At 44.5% G+C, this 25086-nt stretch overlaps 1 protein-coding gene across 1 annotated transcript in view; it reads right to left on the bottom strand.

Moving 5' to 3' along the window:
* Positions 1-25086, bottom strand: part of LOC121001016 (serpin B3-like) — a 63465-nt gene that overhangs the window by 17188 nt on the left and 21191 nt on the right. The window contains exons 3-4 of the mRNA XM_040431874.1: positions 8816-8854; positions 6381-6497 (exon numbers count right to left, since the gene is read on the bottom strand). Coding sequence (XP_040287808.1) covers positions 6381-6497; positions 8816-8854 — 156 coding nt within the window. The remainder of the gene's footprint in view (positions 1-6380; positions 6498-8815; positions 8855-25086) is intronic.

The following is a 25086-nucleotide window of genomic DNA, read 5'->3' as shown; positions in this document are numbered from 1 at the left end:
GCGATGCGTAGGACTTAAAAAGCTCTGCATGTCCTCCATCAACAACACGTCTGTAAAGCGTCCTGTCCTTGCCGGCGTGGTCATGGTAGGAGGAGGATTACTTTCACCTCTTCCCCTGTTAGATTCCCATTATGCTGTGACATCACCCTTATACTCTGTGTAAAGCATAATTTTTAACTTGTTTTGGTACTGCTGCATCCTTTCCGACTTCCGGTAATTCGGTAACATTTCAGCCACTTTCTGCTTATAACTGGGGTCTAGTAGCGTGGCCACCCAGTACAGGTCGTTCTCCCTAAGCCTTTTTATACGAGGGTCCCTCAACAGGCATGACAGCATGAAAGACCCCATTTGCACAAGGTTGGATGCCGAGCTACTCATGTCCCGTTCCTCGTCTTCACTGATCTCATTGAAGGTCTGTTCTTCCCCCCAGCCACGTACAACACCACGGGTACCAGATAGGTGACAACGAGCACCCTGGGATGCCTGCTGTGGTTGGTCTTCCTCCTCCTCAAAACCACATTCTTCCTCTGACTCCTCTTCCTCAGACTCCTCTTCCAGCGTTGCCGCAGGTCCAGCAAGCGATGATGATAAGGCTGTTTCTGGTGGTGATGGTGACCACAACTCTTCCTCTTCACGCTCATCTACGGCCTGATCCAGCACTCTTCACAGGGCATGCTCCAGGAAGAAAATAAATGGGATTATGTCGCTGATGCTGCCTTCGGTGCGATTGACTAGGTTTGTCACCTCCTCAAAAGGACGCATGAGCCTACAGGCATTGCGCATGAGCGTCCAGTAACGTGGCAAAAAAATACCCAGCTCCGCAGAGGCTGTCCTAGCACCCCGGTCATACAAATACTTGTTGATGGCTTTTTCTTGTTGGAGCAGATGGTCGAACATTAGGAGTTTTGAATTCCAACGTGTCGGGCTGTCGGAAATCAAGCGCCTTACTGGCATGTTGTTTCGCCGATGAATATCTGAAAAGTGCACCATGGCCGTGTAGGAACGCGTGAAATGGCCACACACCTTCCTGGCCTTCTTGAGGATGTCCTGTAAGCCTGGGTACTTATGCACAAAGCGTTGTACGATCAGATTCAACACATTGTGCCATGTATGACACATGTGTCAACTTGCCCAAATTCAATGCCGCCAACAAATTGCTTCCGTTGTCACACACCACTTTGCCGATCTCCAGTTGGTCGGGGTCAGCCACTGATCCACCTGTGCGTTCAGGGCGGACAGGAGTGCTGGTCCGGTGTGACTCTCTGCTTTCAGGCAAGTCAACCCCAAGACGGCGTGACACTGTCATTTCCGGGATGTGGAATAGCCCCTGGGGAGCTAGGGGGGGGGGGGGTGCAGTTGATGTGGAGCAAGACGCAGCAGCAGAAGAGGACTCAGCCGAGGAGGTTAGCGAAGAGGATGGAGTAGGAGGAGTGGAGGAGGTGGCAGCAGGCCTGCCTGCAAGTCGTGGCGGTGTCACCAACTCCTCTGCAGAGCCACGCATTCCATGCTTGACAGCCGTCAGCAGGTTTACCCAATGCGCAGTGTAGGTGATATACCTGCCCTGACCGTGCTTTGCAGACCAGTTATCAGTGGTCAGATGGACCCTTGCCCCAACACTGTGTGCCAGACATGCCATGACTTCCTTTTCCACAATAGAGTACAGGTTGGGGGATTGCCTTTTGTGAAAAAAAATTCGGCCGGGTACCTTCCAATGCGTGTCCCAATAGCCACAAATTTTTTGAAGGCCTCAGACTCCACCAGCTTGTATGGTAAAAGCTGGCGGGCTAAGAGTTCCGAGAAGCCAGCTGTCAGATGCCGGGCAAGGGGGTGACTCTGACATTGGCTTCTTACGCACAAACATTTCCTTGACAGACACCTGACTGTGGGCAGATGAGCAGGAACTGCTGAAGGTGGGAGTCGGAGTGGCAGGTGGTTGAGAGGGGGCAAGGAGGACAGCAGTGGTTGACGTGGCTGAAGATGCTGGACCAGGAGGAGGATGGTGGCTTTGAGTTTCTGTGCTGCTTGTACTCATCATGCGTTGATCCCATAGGCGTTTTTGATGTGAGATCATGTGCCTTCGCAAAGCAGTTGTACCTAGGTGGGTGTTGGACTTCCCACGACTCAGTTTCTTTTTGCACAGGTTGCAAATGGCATCGCTGTCATCAGAGGCAGACACACAAAAAAAATGCCACACTGCTGAGCTTTGCAATGACGGCATTCTGGTGGTGGCAACAGCATGCGTTGATTGGCGTGCTGTCTGGCTGACCCTGGGTGCCGATACATGCTGTCTGACTGTGCCAGTAGCTCCTTGCGACGACCTCCCCCTGCTTCCAACTCGTCTCCTCCTCCTCTCTGTCTCCCCATCTGAACTTTCCCCCTGTTCTTCTTCTCTTCGAGCGGGCACCCATGTGACATCCACGGACACATCGTCATCATCAACCGCTTCATTTGCATCTGACAACTCAGCAAAGGAAGCAGCAGCGGGTACAACATCATCATCATCATCACACCGTACGTCCATGTGTGTAATGCTGCCTGACTGAGACATATCCCTGTTATCTACATCCTTTGGCAATAATGGTTGCGCATCACTCATTTCTTCCAACTGATGTGTAAATAACTCCTCTGACAGATCAAGTGAAGCGGCTGTGGTGCTAGTGTTGGTGGTGGCGGCGGGCGGGCGAGTGGTAACTTGAGAGGTGCCTGAAGCTGAGCTGGAGGAGGAAGGTGCGTCAAGGTTCCGAGCGGGAGCTGTAGAAGATTGGGTGTCCTGTGTAAGCCAGTCAACTATGCCCTCAGAATTTTTCGAGTTCAGGGTACGTGGCCTCTGAACACTGGGCATTATTCTAGGGCCAAAGAAAATCACAGCACCACGACCACGACAGCCCCTGCGGGGTGGCCTTCCTCTGCCTGTCATTTCTTTTTAGATTAGTGGTACTATGCGTGCAAGGTAATGTGCCACCCGATATGAGTGGTGGGCACTGGCAGTGGGCACAGTACAGACTGTGGGCCTGACACACACTGGCAGGCAACTGCAATTATATTAAAGCGTAAAAATTAAATGACTTTTATCTGCAAGGTACTGTGCCACCGGATATGAGTGGTGTGCACACAGTACATATATATAGAAAAATAAATAAATAAAAGCAGACTGATGTTCCAGCCCAAAAAAGGGCTTTTTGGGGTGCTGTCAGGACGCTGTCCTTACAGCAGATGAGTCTTTGAGGACTGGAGTGGACACAGAACACTGGCCTAGCTAACAATTTCCCTATTAATTCAGCAGCACTCTCCCTGCTCTAACTAACACTGCAGCTTCAGAATGAATCTAAGATGGATGCTGTCCTTGCTTTTTGATAGGAGGTGGGAGGGTCTGGGAGGGAGGGTATGCTGATTGGCTGGAATGTGTCTGCTGACTGTGAGGTACAGGGTCAAAGTTTGCTCAATGATGACGTGTAGGGGGCGGACCGAACATCGCATATGTTCACCCGCCGCGGCGAACGCGAGCAAGCGATGTTTGCCGGGAACTGTTCGCCGGCGAATAGTTCGGGACATCTCTAAACAGGGGTTAATAGGCCATATTGGATTTGGGCATCCTGTGTTGAGAGGAAGACATCCACCAAGCAGAGGGGAGGGAACCAAACAGCCCACCTCCACAAAAGGAACCATTCTTACAGAAGGAGGAACTAAAGTGCTCAGTACAAGTTCCCAGGAGGACAGAGAAACCAATTGTACCCCCTACAGGAAGTGGAAGCAGCGGCCATCTTAGAAAAGGGAAAATACAGTTCCTTCTTCCCTGGATCCTGAGAAGCAATGTCCAGAGGTCTGAGTGTGAGTACTGCTGGGGAAAATAACCTTGCTAAAGACTGTTAGGGGATATAATCTGCCTGCCAGATCATCATACTCTCCAAAATTGAGCAGTTGCAGCGACTCTTAAAGAAGCCATGCACCAATTCTGCCACCGTTGCCCATAGAAACGTGCACTTAAATTGCAATCTAGCTTACATTGACCCCTCTAGCCTGGTATAGGGTATCAAAAGCCATGTCTGACAGCGAAGATCCACCAGCAGCAGCTGCAGCCACCTGCATCATGACTCTTACTATGCCATACTACTTTGGAGCACCTTGGCTTCCACATTATTCAGGAGAACCTCATTCACTCAGGGAATTGCATGAAGCCTCCGAGACTTCCTTTCAGCCGCCTGCTGAAGATAGAGCACCTGATATGACACTACCAGATCCTCCAATCACGAAAAGTGACCTATCTACTAGTGAAAAGTCCACTGATACTGCTCCATGCACTCCAGAGCCACCACCAAATGCAGAGCTCCTTGCTATGAAAGACCAAATGTCTATCCTTTATTGCTGTCCGGAGAACCTGTCACCTACAAGGAAAAAGCCAAGGCTTGCAGAGGATCCTCCAGAAGAGGGTGATTCTCCAATTAAAAGTTCTGCCACAGAAGGCCACCAGGAGATCGCAGATGAAGTTTCTAGTGGAGAGCACCAGAGCTAGCAGTGACAGTGATGAGGATGTCTCGCAGCTTAAAGAAGGACTTCTATACCCTCAAGTATGGGATCCAGGCTGAGACTTCTAGCCCTTCTTGTAAGTGACCCTGTGCTGTGAGGAAAACCCTCCATTGAACTACTGGAGCCTCAACATGGACTGCTTCTGACAAGCAAGAGCGAGTTGGCCCATTTTTATGTTCTGTTGCCCAGCCTAGGTTAACTTTCTCCCAGAGGAGCGCGGTTTGTCAGGGCCTCCCCCATCTACAGATAATAACTCCCAGTTGCGGACGTCTGCGACCATTTCCTTTCCCCCCCCCCTTCTCAGGCTAAGTGGGAGCCCCTTTTGCTAAAAGGGTTCTCATTTGCCATTGCTGCTATTTTATCCTATACCTTATGTGGATTACAAATGACATTACTATCTCATATGGATTACAAATCTTGACAGTACTATTTCCTATGGAAAACAAAGGACTTTTGAAAAGCTTGTTCCAGTTTGGTGCACTTGATCTGCCACCACTGAAGAAAAAGACTTCCATGTGAATTTATTTGCACCATGCTATTGCCTTATATATTTACACTGTCTTCTTGCACTAACATTTTTACAGGTTGTGCAATGTTCAAGTGTTTTGCCCATTGCCTGTATTCTTTTACAGGTACCGTAATGTGACCAAGTATACACTTTTAAATAGACTTTGGACTTAAGCTTGTTGGCCAGATAGTTAGCGTCCTTACTTTAGCTCATATGGACTGCCTCTGAGGACGTTGGGTTATGTCACAAGCAGATCTAACACCGTCAAGGGTAACCCCACTGCTAAAATGTGTGTTTAGAGGGATTAACCTTCGTGGGAGTTCTTGGAGAGAACCAGCTCCTCCTCCTACTTTGGTGTGTTCTAAGGCTTAGTGCGCAGCCTTATGGATATGTATGTTTAGCTACCTGTTTAGTCATCAAGGTGACTGTGCGAAAAGCTTTTTATAGACCTTGGTGCAAGGAAGGGAATACAGGACGAAGTCACCCTTCTATTTGCGGACGTCTCATAGTATCGTGGAGGCATTACAGTACATGACACCTCCACGCTCCATATACGACTCTGGCCCAGTCCTGTGTGGAGTATTTAAGAGCTTAGTGCAGACTTTTTTGGTTCACTGGTTATACAGAGAGGGCGAACTGTGAATAGACACCCTACACATACGGGCAGGAACCTAGTGGTAGCCCTCTCTATGTTAGAATATGTATGACATAATAGTCTATAGTCTAAAGCAGCACTCTAACCTTCCTTGGGTACACTTAGAGCACATCCTAAGCACAAGCCGAGGGCAGCTTGGTTTTAAGTAAGAGGGAATGTAACACCCCAGAGTGGTGTTACCACTTCTGCACCCTGCTACTGTCTTTATTTGTCTAACCTTTATTGGTCGCATTACAGAGAGGGCACTAGAGGGAGGTGCCCGTTGCACTATCACAGTGTCTGGATCATAAATCTGGTGCATGGCTAGACACTTTAATCCTATACCAATTATTGGATGAATTGGTTTGAGAGAGAATTGTATTTCAGAATTGTGGTGTAATTTTGCCACAAAACAATGCACCTTAGGTCTGCCTGCTAAGTCCTGCCACCATGAGCAAGTCAAAAAAAGTTAAGAACCCTAGTTGTGTCATTTTGCGTCAGTGTTTAGACAGATTTTAGGTGAAGATACATTAGTATCAGTTTAGACGGCAAATGGCAAAACCATTATTCATACATTCATCTTACAGGAGGAACTGCACAACACATTATACTGTACATAAGTAATCTGTGCTAATAAAATTCATAAATTGAATAACATGAAAATACTAAGCTAAGAGAACAATATTAAACAATAACTTTAATTTTGCAACTTACTTTTAGAATTGGAAATAACACCTCTACATATACTGCATTCGCAATCATTAATTCATTATTGTTGCCTGTCTGGATACTCAGAAGTTCTTTGATACTTGATTGTTGTCCTTCTTCACACTATAAGTGATATTTTGAGAATGGGTAAAGTATTTTCAGATGTATACATCACTATATCGTAGAAGTGATAAAAGTCATGAGAAAGAAAACTCTGCATTACTTTTTAGGAATGTTAAAAGAAAGAATATCTGAGCAGGATCATTTTAGATTTACTTTAAAATATACCATACATGACAAATATGGCAAACTGGACTGAGCAGTTCATTAATTCTGATTTTGAAGACCAAATCTAGAAACAGTGGGTCCTCTGGAGACCACTTGTCTGTATTTTGCCCTAGTGTCAATTCCCTGTTCCAAGATAAGGAATAGTCTTGGATGGAATGGCAACCAGGAGACAGAATAAAAGATCTGTATCTGTACCATGAGGTGAACCCCATTTTTATTCTGCTAGTCAGGCACACACTGCCAACAATGCAGGGCCGTGGGCAATGAGCTCTTCAATTGTATAAGTATTCATCTTCCATACTCAACTGTATCGCTGTCCTCAGGACAGCTTTACAGTTAAATGCTGCAGCAGGGCACAGGAGTGATGTAGCCTATCAGAAGTCGGAACAGGCGACACAATGATAATATAGCCACATAAGCCGGGCAGTATGCAGTTTAGGACACAGATAGGAAAATGCCTGTGTCTGCACTAGGGATCGACCGATATTGATTTTTTTAGGGCCGATACCGATACCGATAATTTGTCAACTTTCAGGCCGATAGCCGATAATTTATACCGATATTCTGGGTATTTTAATTTTTGAGAAAAAAAAAATTTCCTACACAAATCGGCTGAAAATTAATGTTTATTGTTAACATGTATTATTTTTTTTTTGTAAATCTTTTTCATTTATACTTAATATTTTTGTGGGTTTTTTTTACTAACTTTTAGCCCCCTTAGGGACTAGAACCCTTGTCCTATTCACCCTGATAGATCTCTATCAGGGTGAATAGGATCTCACACTGTCCCTGCTGCTCTGTGCTTTGTGCACACAGCAGCATGGAGCTTACCATGGCAGCCACGGCTTCAATAGCGTCCTGGCTGCCATGGTAACTGATCGGAGCCCCAGGCTTACACTGCTGGGGCTCCGATCAGAGGAGCAGGGGAGAGGGGATCCTGTGGCCACTGCCACCAATGGTTTTACTATTGGGATGGAGGTGGGGGGCGCACTGCGCCACAAATGATTAATACTGGGGGAATTGGGGGGGGGGCGCACTGCGCCACCAATGAAGATAAGTCTCTCATTCATATACAGGAGGCGGGAGCTGGCTGCAGAATCACATAGCCGGCTCCCGACCTCTATGAGCGGTAGCTGCGATCCGCGGCACCTAAGGGGTTAACTACCGCGGACCGCAGCTGCCGTTCATAGAGGTCGGGAGCCGGCTATGTGATTCTGCAGCCAGCTCCCGCCTCCTGTATATGAATGAATGAGAGAGGTATCTTCATTGGTGGCGCAGCGGCCACAGCCCCTCCCCTCCTCTTGTCTTCTCTCCTCTCATAGGCGGCAGCAGCAGCTGCATCACAGGGGGAGGGAGACACTGCTTCCTTCTCCCCTGTGCTGCGGAGGGAACACAGAGAGCGCTGAGAGCAGCGCGTGTCTTCCCAATACGTTATCGGAATATCGGCAAAATAGATGCCGATACCTATAACTGTCAAAAGCCTCAATATCGGCCGATAATATCGGTAAAACCGATAATCGGTCGATACCTAGTCTGCACCACATCCTGACAGCGGCATGGAGGCAAGTATTTGAGTTTGCTATTTTTATTTGGCAGCATGCCATTGGGGCACTATGGGGGGGGGGGGTCATAAGTAGTAGATGTTTCTACTAGGGGGCACTAAAAAGAGACATTTTCGTACTGGCACACATAAAGGGAGCATTTATGTACTGGCACACATTATAAGCAGGGCACAATGAGGACATTGGTTCTATGGGGACACTAAAAGGGGTGTTTTATGTACTGGCACATAAGGGCCATTTTTGTACTGGCATACATTATAAGGGGCATTTTTTTATTGGTACACATTATGAGGGGCATTTTTTTCTACTGGCACACATTATAAGGGGTATTTTTCTACTGGCACACATTGCAAGGGGATATTTTTTTATACTGGCACACATTATAAGGGTTATTATTACTACTGGGGGGCATTATGGTGGGCTTTATTACTACTGGGGGACTATGGGGAACATGATTACTAGAATGGGCACTATGGGGGCATTATTACTATTGGGGGCACTGTTAACACTTAGTGAGGATAGGTCATCAATATAGTAGCACTGCACAACCACTTTAATTGCATGACATAGTGATTTAAGATTAATTTGTACCTGTTTTGAACTTGAACCTTCTTGTGAAGCATGAAGAACCTGGAATGGAAAAGACATGAATACTTGTTTTGTAAAAATGTATATATGTGATACAATAGTCCTGTGAGTTTGGTAACCTTAAAAACAGCATGGACAAGCTTATTATCTGAAATCCCTACTATGTATTTGTGTAGTGTAGTCTGGTTATTTTTATAGTAGCTATTTAACATATTATAGGAGGCCAGATAGTGTCTAAGGATGTTTAGGGAAGTTGTTAGAACAGGCATTCCTAAACATGCAAAAGACCACACTGCAGTAAAGAATTTCAGGCCGATTTCCTTGTTGAGTGTAGCTCCGAATTAGACAAAAAGACTAAATAAGGTTACAGCTTAATCGATAGGATGAAGTCAGATGAGGTTTGAAGCTTAAGGGAAAGCCCTAATGTCAGGAAAATTATGAATTTAAGATCTGTAGCTGGCCACTTCCTAGTTACTGTTAGGGTCTATTCACACATCCGTGTGTGTTTTGCGGATTCGCAAAACACGGACACTGGCAATGTGCGTTTCGCATTTTGTGGACCGCTCATCGCTGGCACTTAATAGAAAATGGAATAAGGTAATTCAGTGGCTCGCTGACTGTGCAATGTGGATAGAGGTGCTCATACACCGGTACACCTAGAAACCATGTAAACAATAAATTGGAAAAAAGTAGTTGTGATGGCACACTCATCTGGTATAGATTGAAATAGGTTGTTATGTTTAAAAACGTATTTATTTATACTTTTGGTATAAAAACTATTTGATAGACAGGTTGAATGATTTTATATCTCGCTTTGCATGTAAGGAGTCTATATCATACATTAGTTTCACCTTTTAAGTTGCATTACTGAAATAAATGAACTTTGCACGATATTCCAATTTTTGGAGTTTCACCTATATTTGCTGTTCAGCTGTGCAGTTATATGTTCTAAAGCCCTTTTTGGCGTGTATTAGTGGGAAAAAAATATTTGCTGTTCAGTGGTGTAGATATATGTTCTAAAGCCTTTTGTGGCGTGTATAAGTGGAAAACAATAAGGGCCTATTTGCCGTTCAGTGGTACAGTTATATGTTCTAAAGCCCTTTTTGGCGTGTATTAGTGGCAAAAAAATATATATATGCCTAAAGTATGCAAGACTGCAACCAAAGACAAAAAGGTTAAGGTGAGAACTGATAGTAAGCAGCTGTTGGTGGGCGATTCTATCATAAGAGGTGTGAAGTTTGAGGAAAATAGTTTTGTGAGAGGTCTCCCTGGTGCTACCACTAGCAGGGATAGACTACATATCCTTAATATTGTTAGGCAAGCAAAACAGAAAAAGGAGGTGGATGTTATTGTCCATCTTGGAACAAATGATCTGGCTTGCAATGAGGTTTCAAAGGTGAAGGAAGCTTTTCACACACTTTGAAATGATATACGGGAGGTTGCATCAACTGTTTCATTCTCTGCAGTTTTGCCTGTGCATAATTTTCAGCATGACAGGAAGATGTGCATTAAGGAATTCAATGTATGGCTTGGTGAATGGTGTCTGAACCAAGGATTTGGCTTTGTGTCTCATGTTAGCTCTCGTTGGAATGGAAAATAACTGTACAAGAAAGATGGTTTACATCTTTCTCTCAAGGGAACGAATGTCCTCAGTGAACAGTTCAAAGTATTTGCTAAGGAGCATTTAAACTAGGGAAGGGGAGCAAAAGAGTGATAATCCAGCAGTCCGACTGCCCCCTTCCCCCACGGAACAATGCCAGAAGATGCCAGTAGCACATAGGTTAAGAAATGACAAGCTCAGAGTCTTGTCTACAAATGCTCACAGTTTAGGGAATAAGATCAGTGAACTTGAGTCTATAATGGCATCTGAGAATATAGATTTAGTGGCTGTTACTGAGATATGGTTAAATGGGAGTAATGACTGGGATATAACAATACCAGGGTTCTCTCTATATAGAAAAGTCAGAGAAGGCAAGAAATGGGGAGGGGGAGGGGTGGCCCTGTATGTGGAAGATAGCATAAAATCTAATTTAAAGGGAACCTGTCACCAGGATTTGATGTATAGAGCTGAGGACATGGGTTGCTAGATGGCCGCTAGCACATCCGCAATACCCAGTTCCCATAGCTCTGTGTGCTTTTATTGTATAAAAAAAACTGATTTGATACATATGCAAATTAACCTAAGATGAGTCCTGTCCCTGACTCATCTCACATACAGGACTCATCTCAGGTTAATTTGCATATGTATCAAATCAGTTTTTTTTACACACAGAGCTATGGGAACTGGGTATTGCGGATGTGCTAGCGGCCATCTAGCAACCTATGTACTCGGCTCTATACACAAAATCCTGGTGACAGGTTCCCTTTAATAAAAGTTAGCAAGACCAATTTAGAGAGTCAGTTTGGGTTACCTTGCAGCTTGATAATCATAAGGTAACTCGTGTAGGTGTGATATATAGACCACAAAGCCAAGTCAAAGAATTAGATGATCTACTAGTTGAGGAAATAGCTAAAATGACATTGAAAGGGGAAGTTATCATTTTGGGAGACTTTAATCTTCTTGATGTAAATTGGAAAACCAAAATAGCTAGTTCTGCCCGGATTACAGATATTCTAAATTCCCTACTGGGATTATCTCTACAGCAAGTAGTTGAGGAGCCAACCCGGAAGGAGGCCATTTTAGATTTAGCATTCACAAATGCGAATTTGGTATCTCATATTACTGTAGGGGGAAGCTTGGGATCTAGTGATCACCAGTCAGTGGGGTTTACTATAAGTACAGTCACACCACACAAAAGTTTTAGATTTTAGAAAAACTGACTTTTCTAAAATTAGATTAGTGGTATATGAGTACCTATCAGATTGGAACAGTTTCAATGGAGTCCAGGAGAAATGGGACTACTTAAAAGTGGCACTATTGAAGGCAACAGATAATTGCGTCAGGCTTGTCAGTAAAAGCAAAAAAAAGGAAGCGAACACTGTGGTACTCAGTGGCCAAAATCATTAAAAACAAAAATATAGCATTTAGTATGTAGTGATGAGCGGGAGGTGCCATATTCGATTTCGCAATATTTCGCGAATATTCGAATGAATATTTGTATTATTTTAGTCGAAATCGAATATTCGGAATTATTTTATTTTTCGCGAATAATATGCGATTAAATTAATCGTCCGATTTTTTTTAATCGTACGATTTTCATTTTATTTTTTTTCTGTATAAGGCAACGTTCCTATGACTATGGCTAGGCTAATATGTGTATTTTACGAAATTTCTTAATATTGCTCTAACTCCGTCTTTTAGAATATTCGTAATATTGCTCTAACTCCGTCTTTTAGAATATTACGAATATTCTAAAAGACGAAATTAGAGCAATATTAAGAAATTTCGTAAAATACACATATTAGCCTAGCCATAGTCATAGGAACTTTGCCTTATACAGGAAAAAAAATTTAAAAAAAATCGTACGATTAATTTAATCATACGATTATTAGCCTAGCCATAGTCATAGGAACGTTGCCTTATACAGGGGAAAAAAAAATAAAAATCGTACGATTAAATTAATCGTACGATTTTTTTTTTTTAACAAAAAAAATACGAATATTCGATTTTGCGAATATTTGGAACTATATTCGAAATATTTGCGAAATCTCGAAATTGCGATATTCGAGAAAAAAATTCGAAATTCAAATATTCGCACTCAACACTATTTAGTAATTATAAAAATAAATAAAAAAAACACGAGGATGACAGGCAAATTTATAAGATTAGGCAGAGAGAGGCCAAACAAGTTATAAGAGCTTCTAAAGCACAGGCAGAAGAGAAAATAGCTCAGTCAGTGAAAAAAGGCGATAAGACATTCTCCAGATACATAAATGAAAAAAGGAAACTAAAACAAGGAATTACTAAATTAAAAACAAATGAAGGAAGGTATATGGAAGAAGATAAAGAACTAGCTGACTGCCTCAATGAATGCTTCTGTTCAGTTTTTACAAAGAAAATAAAGGAAAAAGTTAGGAAGGAAGACTAATGAATCTTTTGATGCATGTGTCTTCACAGAGGAAGAGGTTCTAAGTCAGCTGTCTAAAATGAATACAAATAAGTCACAGGGGCCTGATGGGATACACCCAAAGCTATTAAAAGAGCTTAGCAGTGAACTAGCAAAACCATTAACAGATTTATTTAACCAATCACTGGTAACAGAAGTCGTCCCAGAAGATTGGAAATTAGCAAATGTTGTGCCCATTCACAAGAAAGGTAGTAGGGAGGAATTGGGCAACTATATAGGCCAGTAAGCCTGACATCAATAGTGGGGAAATTAATGGAAACCATACTTAAGGAAAGGATTGTGGAACATCTAAAATCCAATGGATTGAAAGATGAAAAACAGCATGGGTTTACTTCAGGGAGATCATGTCAAACTAATCTTATTGATTTTTTTTATTGGGTGACTAAAATAATAGATGGTGGAGGTGCAGTAGACATCGCTTATCTAGACTTTAGTAAGGCTTTTGATACTGTCCCACATAGAAGGCTTATCAATAAATTGCAGTCTTTGTGCTTGGACTCCCATATTATTGAATGGATTAGGCAGTGGCTGAGGGACAGACAACAGAGGGTTGTAGTCAATGGAGTATATTCTTGTTACCAGTGGGGTACCTCAGGGATATGTTCTGTGACCCATATTGTTTAATATCTTTATCAGCAAAATTGCAGAAGGCCTCGATGGTAAGGTGTGTCTTTTTGCTGATGACACAAAGATTTGAAACAGGGTTGATGTTCTTGGAGGGATACACCAAATGGAAAAGGATTTAGGAAAACTAGAGGAATGGTCAAAAATCTGGCAACTAAAATTTAATGTTGATAAGTGCAAGATAATGCACCTGGGGCGTAAAAACCCAAGAGCAGAATATAAAATCAGTGATACAGTCCTAACCTCAGTATCTGAGGAAAGGGGTTTAGGGGTCATTATTTCAGAAGACTTAAAGGTAGGCAGACAATGTCATAGAGCAGCAGGAAATGCTAGCAGAATGCTTGGGTGTATAGGGAGAGGCATTACCAGTAGAAAGAGGGAGGTAGGTGCTCATGCAGCTCTACAGAGCACTAGTGAGACCTCATTTGGAGTATTGTGCTCAGTACTGGAGACCATATCTCCAGAAGGATATTGATACTTTGGAGAGAGTTCAGAGAAGAGCTACTAAACTGGTACATGGATTGCAGGATAAAACTTACCAGGAAAGATTAATGGACCTTAACATGTATAGCTTGGAAGAAAGACGAGACAGAGGGGATATGATAGAAACTTTTTAATACATAAAGAAAATCAACAAGGTAAAAGAGGAGAAAATATTTAAAAGAAGAAAAACTGCTACAAGAGGACAGTTTTAAATTAGAGGGGCAAAGGTTTAAAAGTAATATCAGGAAGTATTACTTTACTGAGAGAGTAGTGGATGCATGGAATAGCCTTCCTGCAGAAGTGGTAGCTGCAAATACAGTGAAGGAGTTTAAGCATGCATGGGATAGGCATAAGGCCATCCTTCATATAAGATAGGGCCAAGGGCTATTCATAGTATTCAGTATATTGGGCCGACTAGATGGGCCAAATGGTTCTTATCTGCCGACACATTCTATGATTCTATGTTTCTATTATTTGCTGTTCAGCGGTGTAGATATATGTTCTAAAGCCTTTTGTGGCGTGTATAAGTGGGAAAAAATAATGTCCTATTTGCCGTTCAGCGGTGCAGTTATATGTTCAAAAGCCCTTTTTCGGGTGTATTAGTGGCAAAAAAATATTTTTGCCGTTCAGTGGTGTAGTTATATGTTCTAAAGCCCTTTTTGGCGTGTATTAGTGGCAGAAAAATATATATATTATTTGCTGTTCAGCAGTGTAGATATATGTTCTAAAGCTCTTTTTGCCATGTATTAAAAGGCAAAAAAATATATTTGCCGTTTAGTGGTGTAGTTATATGTTCTAAAGCCCTTTTTGGCGAGTATTAGTGGTAAAAAAAAATATATTATTTGCTGTACGGTGGTGTAGATTAGTGTTGAGCGTAAATATTTGAAAAACAAATTTTTATCGCGAATATCAGCACTTCACGATTTTGCAAATATTTCGAGTATAGTGATATACTGTATATTTGTAAAAATGAATATTAGTTTTTTTTTTTTATGTGGCAGTACTTGCTGATGAATCATTATACTAAAACGGCATTACTCATAATTTAACTGCGGCAACACACAGACCGCAAGAGAGGTCTGGACAGTACATGCATACCCCTGAAAATATAGTGGATTAAGAGGTATTGGTCTACCCTCATTGAAGGGGACTAATGTACTGCATTTTAGAAGGATTCCATTTTTAATTCTATTTTTAATTCTATTTACATTTTGGAGAATTATTATATCGCATTGCAGCAGGACTTGTCATCCACATGATCATTTGGAGGCATCCTGAATAGACATTTGTTTTTTATTCTGCTGCATTCTGCAAATTACTATTATTATTATTATCATATTAATGTATTCTTATTTTCATATTTTTTGTTTGTTTATTTTTATTTGTGTTATATTGTATACTAGTGTTAATTTATTGCAATCAAATTATCCTCTGCGATTATCACTGGGGTGATGCTCCAGGTGGAGATAGTGCTCATCGTAGCATTACGATCCCACCCCATATCAAGAGGGGAGCACAGATATCCACGTGGACCATCTACACAGGGATCCACAGAAGGATCTCCCTGAATTAAGGTATAAGGTACTATTGAGACCACAGTTTAGTGTTTTATAAAGACCACATAGTTCTTCCCATTCTTTTTTTATTATTTTTTATTATTAATTTTATGATAATAAATATTTTTTTTTTATTCTAATAAACAAAGTTGTATAAATATGCAAAATCTCAATTTGACTTCCTCATTTTTATTTGTTCTATACATTTTACAGGCTTGGGGTGTTGCCCTTGGAGTGAGCACCATCTCACGGTAGTACATGCAGGTGAGCCACTGACACTTATTGTATCCTTAAATTCAAACAGAACCCAGATCAGCCCAAGGAGGGTGGACCCCACTGTTGCTGCCTACTCAGAGATCTCTAATGTCATTGGTGGTGAAGGTGACGATGACGTGTCGATGGATATCACGTGGGTGTTCACAAGAGAGGAAGAGGAGGGAAGTTCAGAGGGAGAGATGGAGCAGCAGATAGGGAGGAGAAGGAGGAGAAGCAGGCAGAACTCGCAGTGCACAGGAGGCAAAAAGCAGACTGCTAATGTATCTGGAGCGAGCCATTCACCATGCACGGTCACATCTTGCGCTCCCAGGACGCCGGCACATGTCTCCGTAGTGTGGGCTTTTCTTAACGTGTCAGCTGCTGATAATAGTGTTGCCATCTGCACAGAGCCATAGATAATTTTATTTCCTGGGGGGGGTTCAGCTTTCTCAAATTATAAGACTTCATCTAGCAGACACACCAGGGTTTGAAAAAAATATACCAGCCATATCATTCCTAAACCAATCCCCATGTTAGCCATCAGCCCTCCATGTCATATTTCTCCCAGTCCATGGCACAGACAGGCTACAGACATTGTCTCCGGCCCATCATGTAACCCCATCCTCACCCATGTCACATTTCTCCCCCTCCATTTGATTGCTTTAGCACGTAAAGAAAAAATAATAATTTAAAAAACCTGATGTTTCTCCAGATGATCTTATGCTAAAAGTAGTGGTAATAGAGTCTCAAATCTCTATAGAAGCAGGTACACTATTTTTACAAACCTTTGAGACTCTATTAACACTACTATCAACATCAGGTCATTTAGAGAAACAGCATCTTTTTTGAATTATGTTTTTCCTTTAGGTGTTATAACATAACTTTCATTTGATTGCTGTAACACCTAAAGGAAAAATCATTTTAAAAACCTGCTGTGTCTCTAGATGACCTTATGTTGACAGTAGTGTTAATAGAGCCTCAAAGGTCTGTAAAAATAGGGTAACTGCTTCTATAGACCTTTCAGACTCTATTACCACTGCTATCAACATAAGGTCATCTTGAGAAACAGCAGGTTTTTAATTGGTTTTCCTTAAGGTGTTCAAGCAATCAAATAAGTTATGTTTTAACACCTAAAGGAAAAAAATAATTTTAAAAACTTGCTCTTTCTCTAGGTGACCTTATGTTTATAGTAGTGTTAATAGTCTCAAGGGTCTATAAAAGCAGTTACCCTATTTTTACAGACCTTTGAGAATCTATTAACACTACTATCAACATAAGGTCATCTAGAGAAACAGCAGGCTTTAAACAAATCCCTTTAGGTGTTAGAGTAAATTGCAATCAAATGAACGTTATGTGTTAAGATTAGGGTCAGAAGCAGACAAGCAGGGTTTCTTTAGCCTCTTGGGTATTAGTTTTTACATTCATAAAGCTCCACATTGAGCTTCCAGCAGCAGACAGATGCCAGGGCACTTCTATGGTCACCTCACCTGGGCACATGGTCTTTGCTCAGCAGAGTCCTGCCATACATGCTGGGTAGATGCTAGAATGGATTTGCTAGAAGGAGGTCTGTGACGTCACTGGTCACATGCTCCTTCATGGTCACATGATCCACTGTGAGAACGCAGGCTTCCTGTCTTCACAACCTCCTGCTGTGTTCAGCTCCAGAGGAAGGGGGTGTGAAAGGATGGACCAATGGCAGGGCAGCTAGCTGATACTAGCCAATCAGCAGTCTCCTGCTCCTATCTGTGGCTTAACACAAGCGCAGTTTAGAGTGAACACTGGCTGGGGAGGGCGCCCGGCAGCGCTGCGCTGCTGGCAAGTAAGTGCTAAAAAAAAAAGGGTTTGTTTTTCCGCCCACCCCTTTCTCTGTGCAGGGTGCGCCCTAAGGCAGCCGCTTGGTCTGCCTTATGGAAGCGCCGGCCCTGAGGAGGACAGACACTCTGGGGGGGGGGGGTTTGAACCCCCCTATCCCCCCCCCTTATCTACGCCCCTGCATCTGCAGCCTGTGCTGTCAATGCATAAGTCGCAGTAAGCCCAACACTAACCTAGGGACAACCGCCTTAAGAAGGCACCTGCCCTCCCATCACCGAGCACAGTGGGAACAACGCCGTCAGAACCCACAAATCTACACTCCCGGTGCTCCATGTCCTGCCTCTTCTTCTCTCTCCTCCCATTTGTCCTCCACTCCACCTTCCACCATGCCGTCATCGCGTTCATCTGGCAGAAGGCAGGCTTCCGTGGCCCAAATGTTCGAGCATAAAAAGTTGAAGACGCCGGATAACCCTCCTGCCCAATGGCTGACCTCTGGCTTGTCGGAACTGCTAGCCTGCCAACTACTTCCATATAAACTGGTGGACTTGGAGGCCTTTAGAAAATTTGTGGCCATTGGCACACTGCAATATTTCTCCCAGAAGGGCATCACAGAGCTACATATATGGCCACGTTCAGCGGCGATTGAATATTTCTCTGGCACAGAGTGTCGGTGCCAAGATACATCTGACCACAGACATGTGGTCTAGCAAACATGGGCATGGAAGGTACATAACTTTTACTGCCCACTGGGTGAAGCAGCCTTTTGGTGTCTGTCTCCTAAGCAGAATGGAGTTTGAACTGATGCATTCTGAGGAAATCCTTTTCCATTCAGAATGCAAACTGATCCGCTTTGGACTGTTTGTGAGAGCCCTGAACGGATCTCAAACGGAAAGCCAAAACGTGAGTGTGAAAGTAGACTGATATACCTCCAGCCACATAATCGCTTGTTCTTTTCTGTCAGGTGAATGCCTAATTTTTGGGGCCCGTACTCAGATGGCCTAAAATAAAAACGTTCTAGGCTCCAGCAGGGCACATTTTTAAGAGTCCATTTAAGACGCATAAAAATCCCCCCTGATTAAAATACATATTTTTTGTGGGAATTTTTGCCATTGATCCCCCTCTGGTGTGTCACTGTCCATGTTGTGAGACTATTTGTGCAGTGGAGGAGAAATCCACAGCTTCCTCCGGTAGGCGGGCAAGTAGCGATGAGGAGAGTGGCATGGGAGCTGGTGTTGCAAGCGGTCAGGCTCCTGAGCCAGAGACTGTTGAAGAGGACATCAGTGACGTGCAGACAGTACTCGATGATGATGATGTAGCTGATCACACTTGGAAGACGGTTGAATTAGGGGCTTCATCATCATTGGGAGAAGAGGGTGGCAGCTTGCCAGTGAGGCAGCGGTGGATCCAGCAAGTTGCTAGCGTGGCCGGGAATCAGCATGGTGGCAGCAGTGGGAGGTCAGGAACCAAACGTGCCTGGGGTAGACCACGCACTTCGCAGGAGCCTACCTGCCCGGAGAGCAGTGGTGCAGGGGTTCACGGAAGTAGCAGTCAGTCAGTGAGGAGTGTTGGAGGTAAAATCACCTACTTGGTGGTGTGGCAGTTTTTTGTTATGCCGCTGGGGGAGGTGAACAGGGTCATTTGTAGAATCTGTGGGCAGAAGGTTAAGCGTGGTCAGGGTACCAATGTTGGCACCATGGGCCTGCATTAACATATGCAGCATCACCATAAAGTGGCCTAGGAGAACCGTGGCTCCGATGTGTTGGTCCAGCCTGCCGCAGCAACGGCTGCATCACCCAGTGGCACGCACCCGATTTCAGGCAGTCAAGGCTCCACCACCTAAGCAGAAGGGAGCTGTCCATCCTCCTCCTTGTCAGTAATTTTGTCAGCAATTGATCACCAAAACGATTGCCAAGAGACAACAGTATGCATGCACTCATCCAATGGCCCAGAAACTGAATGCGCTCCTGGCCAAGTTGCTGGTGCTGCAGTCCTTCCCTTTCCAAGTGGTGGACTCTGCACCTTTCAGAGAACTGATGGCTTGTGCAGAGCCGAGGTGGAGAGTCCCAGGCTGTCATTTCATTGGCAGTACCAGCCCTGCACACATATGTAGAACAGAATGTGGGCCAGTCCTTGAGCCTGTCGTTGTCTGCCAAAGTGCACGGCAGTGTGGAGCTGTAACTATGGTCAGGGACAATACATGTCCTTTACGGCCCACTGGGTAAATGTGGTTCCTGCACAGCCAAATCTGCAACTTGGCCAGGTGACGCCGCTTCTGCCTCCACGTTCTCACGTCGTTGGTCCTGTGACAATGTCCGCCTCTTCCTCCTCCACCGTGTCCTCAGCCTCCACTGCAGGGACAATTCACAGTGCCCCTCCCGCATACCACATGTGCATGGCACAGCTGTGTTAAGCACCTCGTTTTCCTGGGCTAACGGAGTCAAACATGGGAGGAACTGCTCCGCGTCCTTCATCAAGAAATCAAATCCTGCCTTTCTCCGCGACAACTCAAAATCGGAACCATAGTGAACGACAACGGGAAGAACATGGTGTCAGCACTGCTTCAAGGAGGGCTAAGCCATGCGCCCTGCATGGCACACGTGTTCTATCGGGTTGTCAAGCGGTTCCTGAAGTCTTCCACCCATCTGCAAGACATCCTAAAAATGGCCAGGAAACTTTGCATGCACTTCAGCCACTCGTACACCGCAAAGCACACCCTCCTTGAGCTGCAGCGGCAGAACTGTATCCCCCATCATAGGCTGATATGCGATGTTTCCACCTGTTGGAATAACACCTCCATATGTTGGACCGACTATACGAACAGAGAAAGGCCATAAACAATTTCTTGATGATCCAAGCAGACAGGAGTGTAACTTCAATGTTAGCCAGTGGCAGCTCATACCAGACACCTGCCGTGTGCTCAGGCCCTTTGAGGAGGCCACGTTATTTGTCAGTCGCCAGGACTACGGGGATGAACAACGTCATTCCACTGCTTCATGTCCTGGAACAGATGAGGGTAAATCTGGCTGGTCAGGGGACTGGAGACGTGGCGCCTAGATCTCACAGCCACATGAGCCCTGTGGGGGCTGACTGGAGGAATAGGACATTGGAGCACAAGCAATGTGTAGCGAAATGGGTGGTTTTTCTACATAGGTGACAGGAGAGGAGGAGCAGGAGCAGCCAGAGGAGATGCAGGGCAATGAGGGAGACGAGGCAGAGGACCCAGACACACCGTCGTCGTATGCAGTGGAGATGGAGGCAGGGAGTTCCTCTGAGTCACTTGCACAAATGGCCCGATGCATGCTCACTTGCTTGCATAGTGACAGCCGAATTGTCACCATTCGGCAGAGGGATGACTTCTGGCTCTATACCTTGTTGGACCCTTGGTACCGGTCCAAAATCGGGGCCTTTTTACACTCGCTGAGAGGGAGGACAAATCTGAACTACTATAGAGAATTCCTATGTAGCCAGTTGGCCGCTGCCTTTCTGCGCCATCTTCCATCCTTTCGCAAGTCTGACCGGGGGGGCTCTCTGCACTCACATTCCTCTGCCATGGTTGCTGTGGCAGGGTGGGGGGGTAGGAGCAGTTTCAGCCTCATCAGCAGCAACTTCAGTCTAGAGTCGCTGATGAGCAGCTTTCTTCACCGACCTAATGAAGAAACTACACACCAGCATCAGCAGCTGCTAGACCTGGAGCAGGACCTGAACCAGCAGGTGGTGGTATACTTGGACAGCACCCTGCCACTCCACATTGAAGATCTGCTGGACTACTGGGCAGCCAAACTAGATTTGTGGCCGCAACTGCCCGAGTTTGCCCTGGAAAAGCTGTCCTGCCCAGCCAGCAGTGTTGCATCAGAGTAGGTGTTTAGTGTGGCGGGGCAATAGTTACCCCAAGAAGAACTCGCCTGTGTACCTAAAATGTGGAGAAACTGACCTTTGTCAAGATGAATCAGGTGTGGATCAGCCAGGATTTCCACCCACCAATGCCTGATTCATCAGACTAGATTATCCATGGTGCCACACCAACACTTTGACAAAAGAGACTGATTTCTTCTGGCTACCTGCCTCAGCTACTATTCTGATGCTGAAACCTGCCTGATGCCACACATCTGATGCCAAGTGCTCCTTCTTTTACCCACCATCTTCAGCTGGTACTGGTATTGCCACCCACCTCCCCACTCTGTCACTGGGTCACTCTGTGGTCTCCTGATGCTGCTGCCACCTCCACACTATGTCACCTTGCCACTCTGTGGTCTCCTCATGCTGCTGCAGCCACCTTCACACTGTCATTGTGCCACCTTGTCACCTCCTCCTGATGCTTCTGCTGCCACCACCTCAACACTCTGTCAGTGTGCCACTCTGTGGCCTCCTGATGCTGCTGCCACCTCCACACTGTCACTGTGCAACTCTGTGGCCTCCTCCTGATGCTGCTGCAACCTCCAGACTGTCATTGGGTCACTCTGATCACCTCATGCTGCTTCCCACCCTCCCCACTTCATGACTGGGCCACTATTTTGTTTTTCGGCCTGGCTGACATCATTTATTTGACCCTTCTGATCTGTCAGAAGGAAGGAAAAATTAGATGCACAACGGATCCTGTCTATGTAACAGCTGTAAGGCCTGCATGACATGGTCCCTATTTTGCATCAGAATTGGCTTATGATTTGGTAGCCAAAAGCAGGAGTGGGTACAAAGCACAGAAGACATGCAAATATTCCATTCACGTGTCATCTTTGTTTTGGATCCACTCCTGTTTTTTTGGGCTTTAGCAATACTGATGGATTACTGATCAAATGCTGACCGAGTGAAGGCGGATGCTCCACAGACAGGATCAGTTTTTTGGGGGATATTATTCTGACAGATGAGGGCAAAATAATCAGGGACATCAACACAAACTTACTGCTGACACCCACTCCACTCAGGGGGCTCTACTTGTATAAGCGTTTAATAGAAATCTATGTGGAATCAGTAAATTGGTGTAAAAGGAGTGCGCTCTTTCACGCTATAGTAGGATCTTGGGCCTCTGCACGGTTCTTTATACCTGCCGCTAACACTAACCTGTAAGGCCGAGTTCACACTTGAGTCATATGGTCAGTTTTGGCCCCGTAACTGCCCAAATAAGTGAAGTGTGCAGTGATTCTAAGAGCGTTGCCTGTCATCTACATGTCATACTGACTCACAGTATTGTTTCACTACCACAGCAGACTCCCTATGAGTGTTACTGCAAGGCACAGTGTTCTCCACCACTAATAAAGGCTCTTTGCAGCCAGGAAATAGCTGTTTAACGCGATTGAATAGTCTCGGATCGAATCAAATTTTTTCGAAAAAAATTTGGTGAACCGGCTAAATAGAATTTTTTAGAAATTTGCTCATCTCTAATTGTTGCACATTACATGCTGTAGATAACATTTGTTAGAACTGCATAATAAGTAAAATACAGGTGATATTACACACAATCACCCCAGGCGTCCTTGTGTATGAACATCCTTTAGCCAACATGCTGCTACTCGAGGTCTATCTTTCTCGGCTGCAGGAAGATTACCAGGATGCCTGTTTGCCATCGTGCAGGCTTTCTGCTCACTTTTATTTCTTTTTAGTACATATTTTTCTTGTGCAGCACTAGTTGGCTGCCACCTCCATGACTCCAAGGCTAGTAACTGAGTCAGCTGTATAGCTGCACGTAAATAAGCCCCTCCCACTGAGATGAAAATGTGAAATTGTTTGAAATCTCTTTTTATTAGACAAAAAAAAGATCATAGTTAAGTACAGTAGTACAATGTTGAGTCATATTAAAAGCAAGGCATAAGTCTTCGAAGGCATAGCCTAACAATACAGGCAGGTATGAGGCAATCACTCATCTAGGACTAAAAAGAGTCCCTTAGGTGAATGACCTTACAATCATAAGTAAAGAACAAATTATATACGTAACAAGTAATCAGAACTATCAGCCCTAACATTGTGTCATCCTAAATTATAGTCTACATTCCGCTCAGGATTAACAATAAAAATACTATTTACGCCTACCAGGTCCTTAAATGTGCAGGTTTTAATCAAGACACCCCTATAGGAGGGCGTAGACGGGTGGATAAGGGGAGGGGGGGGGGAGGCATTCTCAAAAGCCCCATAAAGGAGCACCTTTCCTCATGTAGTTCTAGATAGTTCCTGGCTGCGGGGGAATTCAGGTGGCTCTTTCTGTAATGTAGCCAGGGTTGCCAAAGTTGTAGAAAACGGTCTCTACTGTGATATGTCCACCCAATCAATTCTTCCATCTGGCACATCTGGTGGACCCTGTCCCGCCACATGTCTAAGGTCGGTGGATCCACTGATCTCCATTTTACGGGAATCAGAAGTTTTGCGGCCATAAGCAAGTGTGTGGTCAAATTATTTTTCCCCGGACGAAAATCTGGGGTGGGCAGCCAAAGTAATATTAACTGGGCTGTGAGTCTCAGGGTTGTGGTGCAGATCTTGTTGATAGTGCGTTCTACATCTGCCCAGAAGTGACGAATGGCTGGACAGTACCACCAGACGTGAGACATGGATCCAGTAGCAGCACTGCATCTCCAACACAAATCTGTGGGAAGCAACTTAATTCTAAAAAGGTATTCAGGGGTCCTACACCATCTTAACGCTACCTTTACAGAGTTTTCTTGTATTTTTATACACTTGGAAAAACCGTGTGAACACTTTTGGATCCATTTTCTGTCAGCATCATTTAATGTAAGGTGTAGTTCCCTCTCCCAATCAGCAACCCAAGGTGGCAAATTTGAGTGCCTAGCGCTGAGGATTTGTCTATATAGGAGAGTGGTGCACTTGTGAGGCAAACACGGGAGTAAAACAAAGTTCTCCAACCACGTCGGATCTGATAATGGGACGTACTTGGAGGACTTAAATTCCCTGCATATGGTCTCAAAATCATTCCTTTGGATGAAATTTTTCCCAGGGGCCTTATCTCCTGAGAGGGTAGTGAAAAAATCAGCAGGAGCCTTAAGCCATAACAAGTCCCCTAATCTGTGGCTAGACATTGAGAGCCACACGACAGATGGATATTTAATTTGTGGGCACATAAGGACGGGTATAACTGAAATGGGAGCCAAAGGAGAGATCTTAGTTTGCCCCGAGTTAAGTTCCTTTGATTTGTGGCACACATGCAGCATCCCCCTGGTAAGTCCACTGTCTATTTTGGACCCCTCGCCTGCTTTCCCAGGCAACCACAACCTATGAAATGAATCTTTGCCTAGGAGGGCCAGTTCTAAATCTACTTGCATACAGTGTGACTCTTGTCTGGTCAGCTTAAGCCACCTTTCTAGGTTAATAGCCTGTATATACACTCACCTAAAGAATTATTAGGAACACCATACTAATACGGTGTTGGACCCCCTTTTACCTTCAGAACTGCCTTAATTCTACGTGGCATTGATTCAACAAGGTGCTGATAGCATTCTTTAGAAATGTTGGCCCATATTGATAGGATAGCATCTTG

This window comes from Bufo bufo, chromosome 5 (assembly GCF_905171765.1).
Source record: "Bufo bufo chromosome 5, aBufBuf1.1, whole genome shotgun sequence".
Lineage (NCBI taxonomy): Eukaryota > Metazoa > Chordata > Amphibia > Anura > Bufonidae > Bufo > Bufo bufo.
Note: the sequence above shows the minus strand (reverse complement) of the source record. Positions and strands in the feature narration are given on the sequence as shown.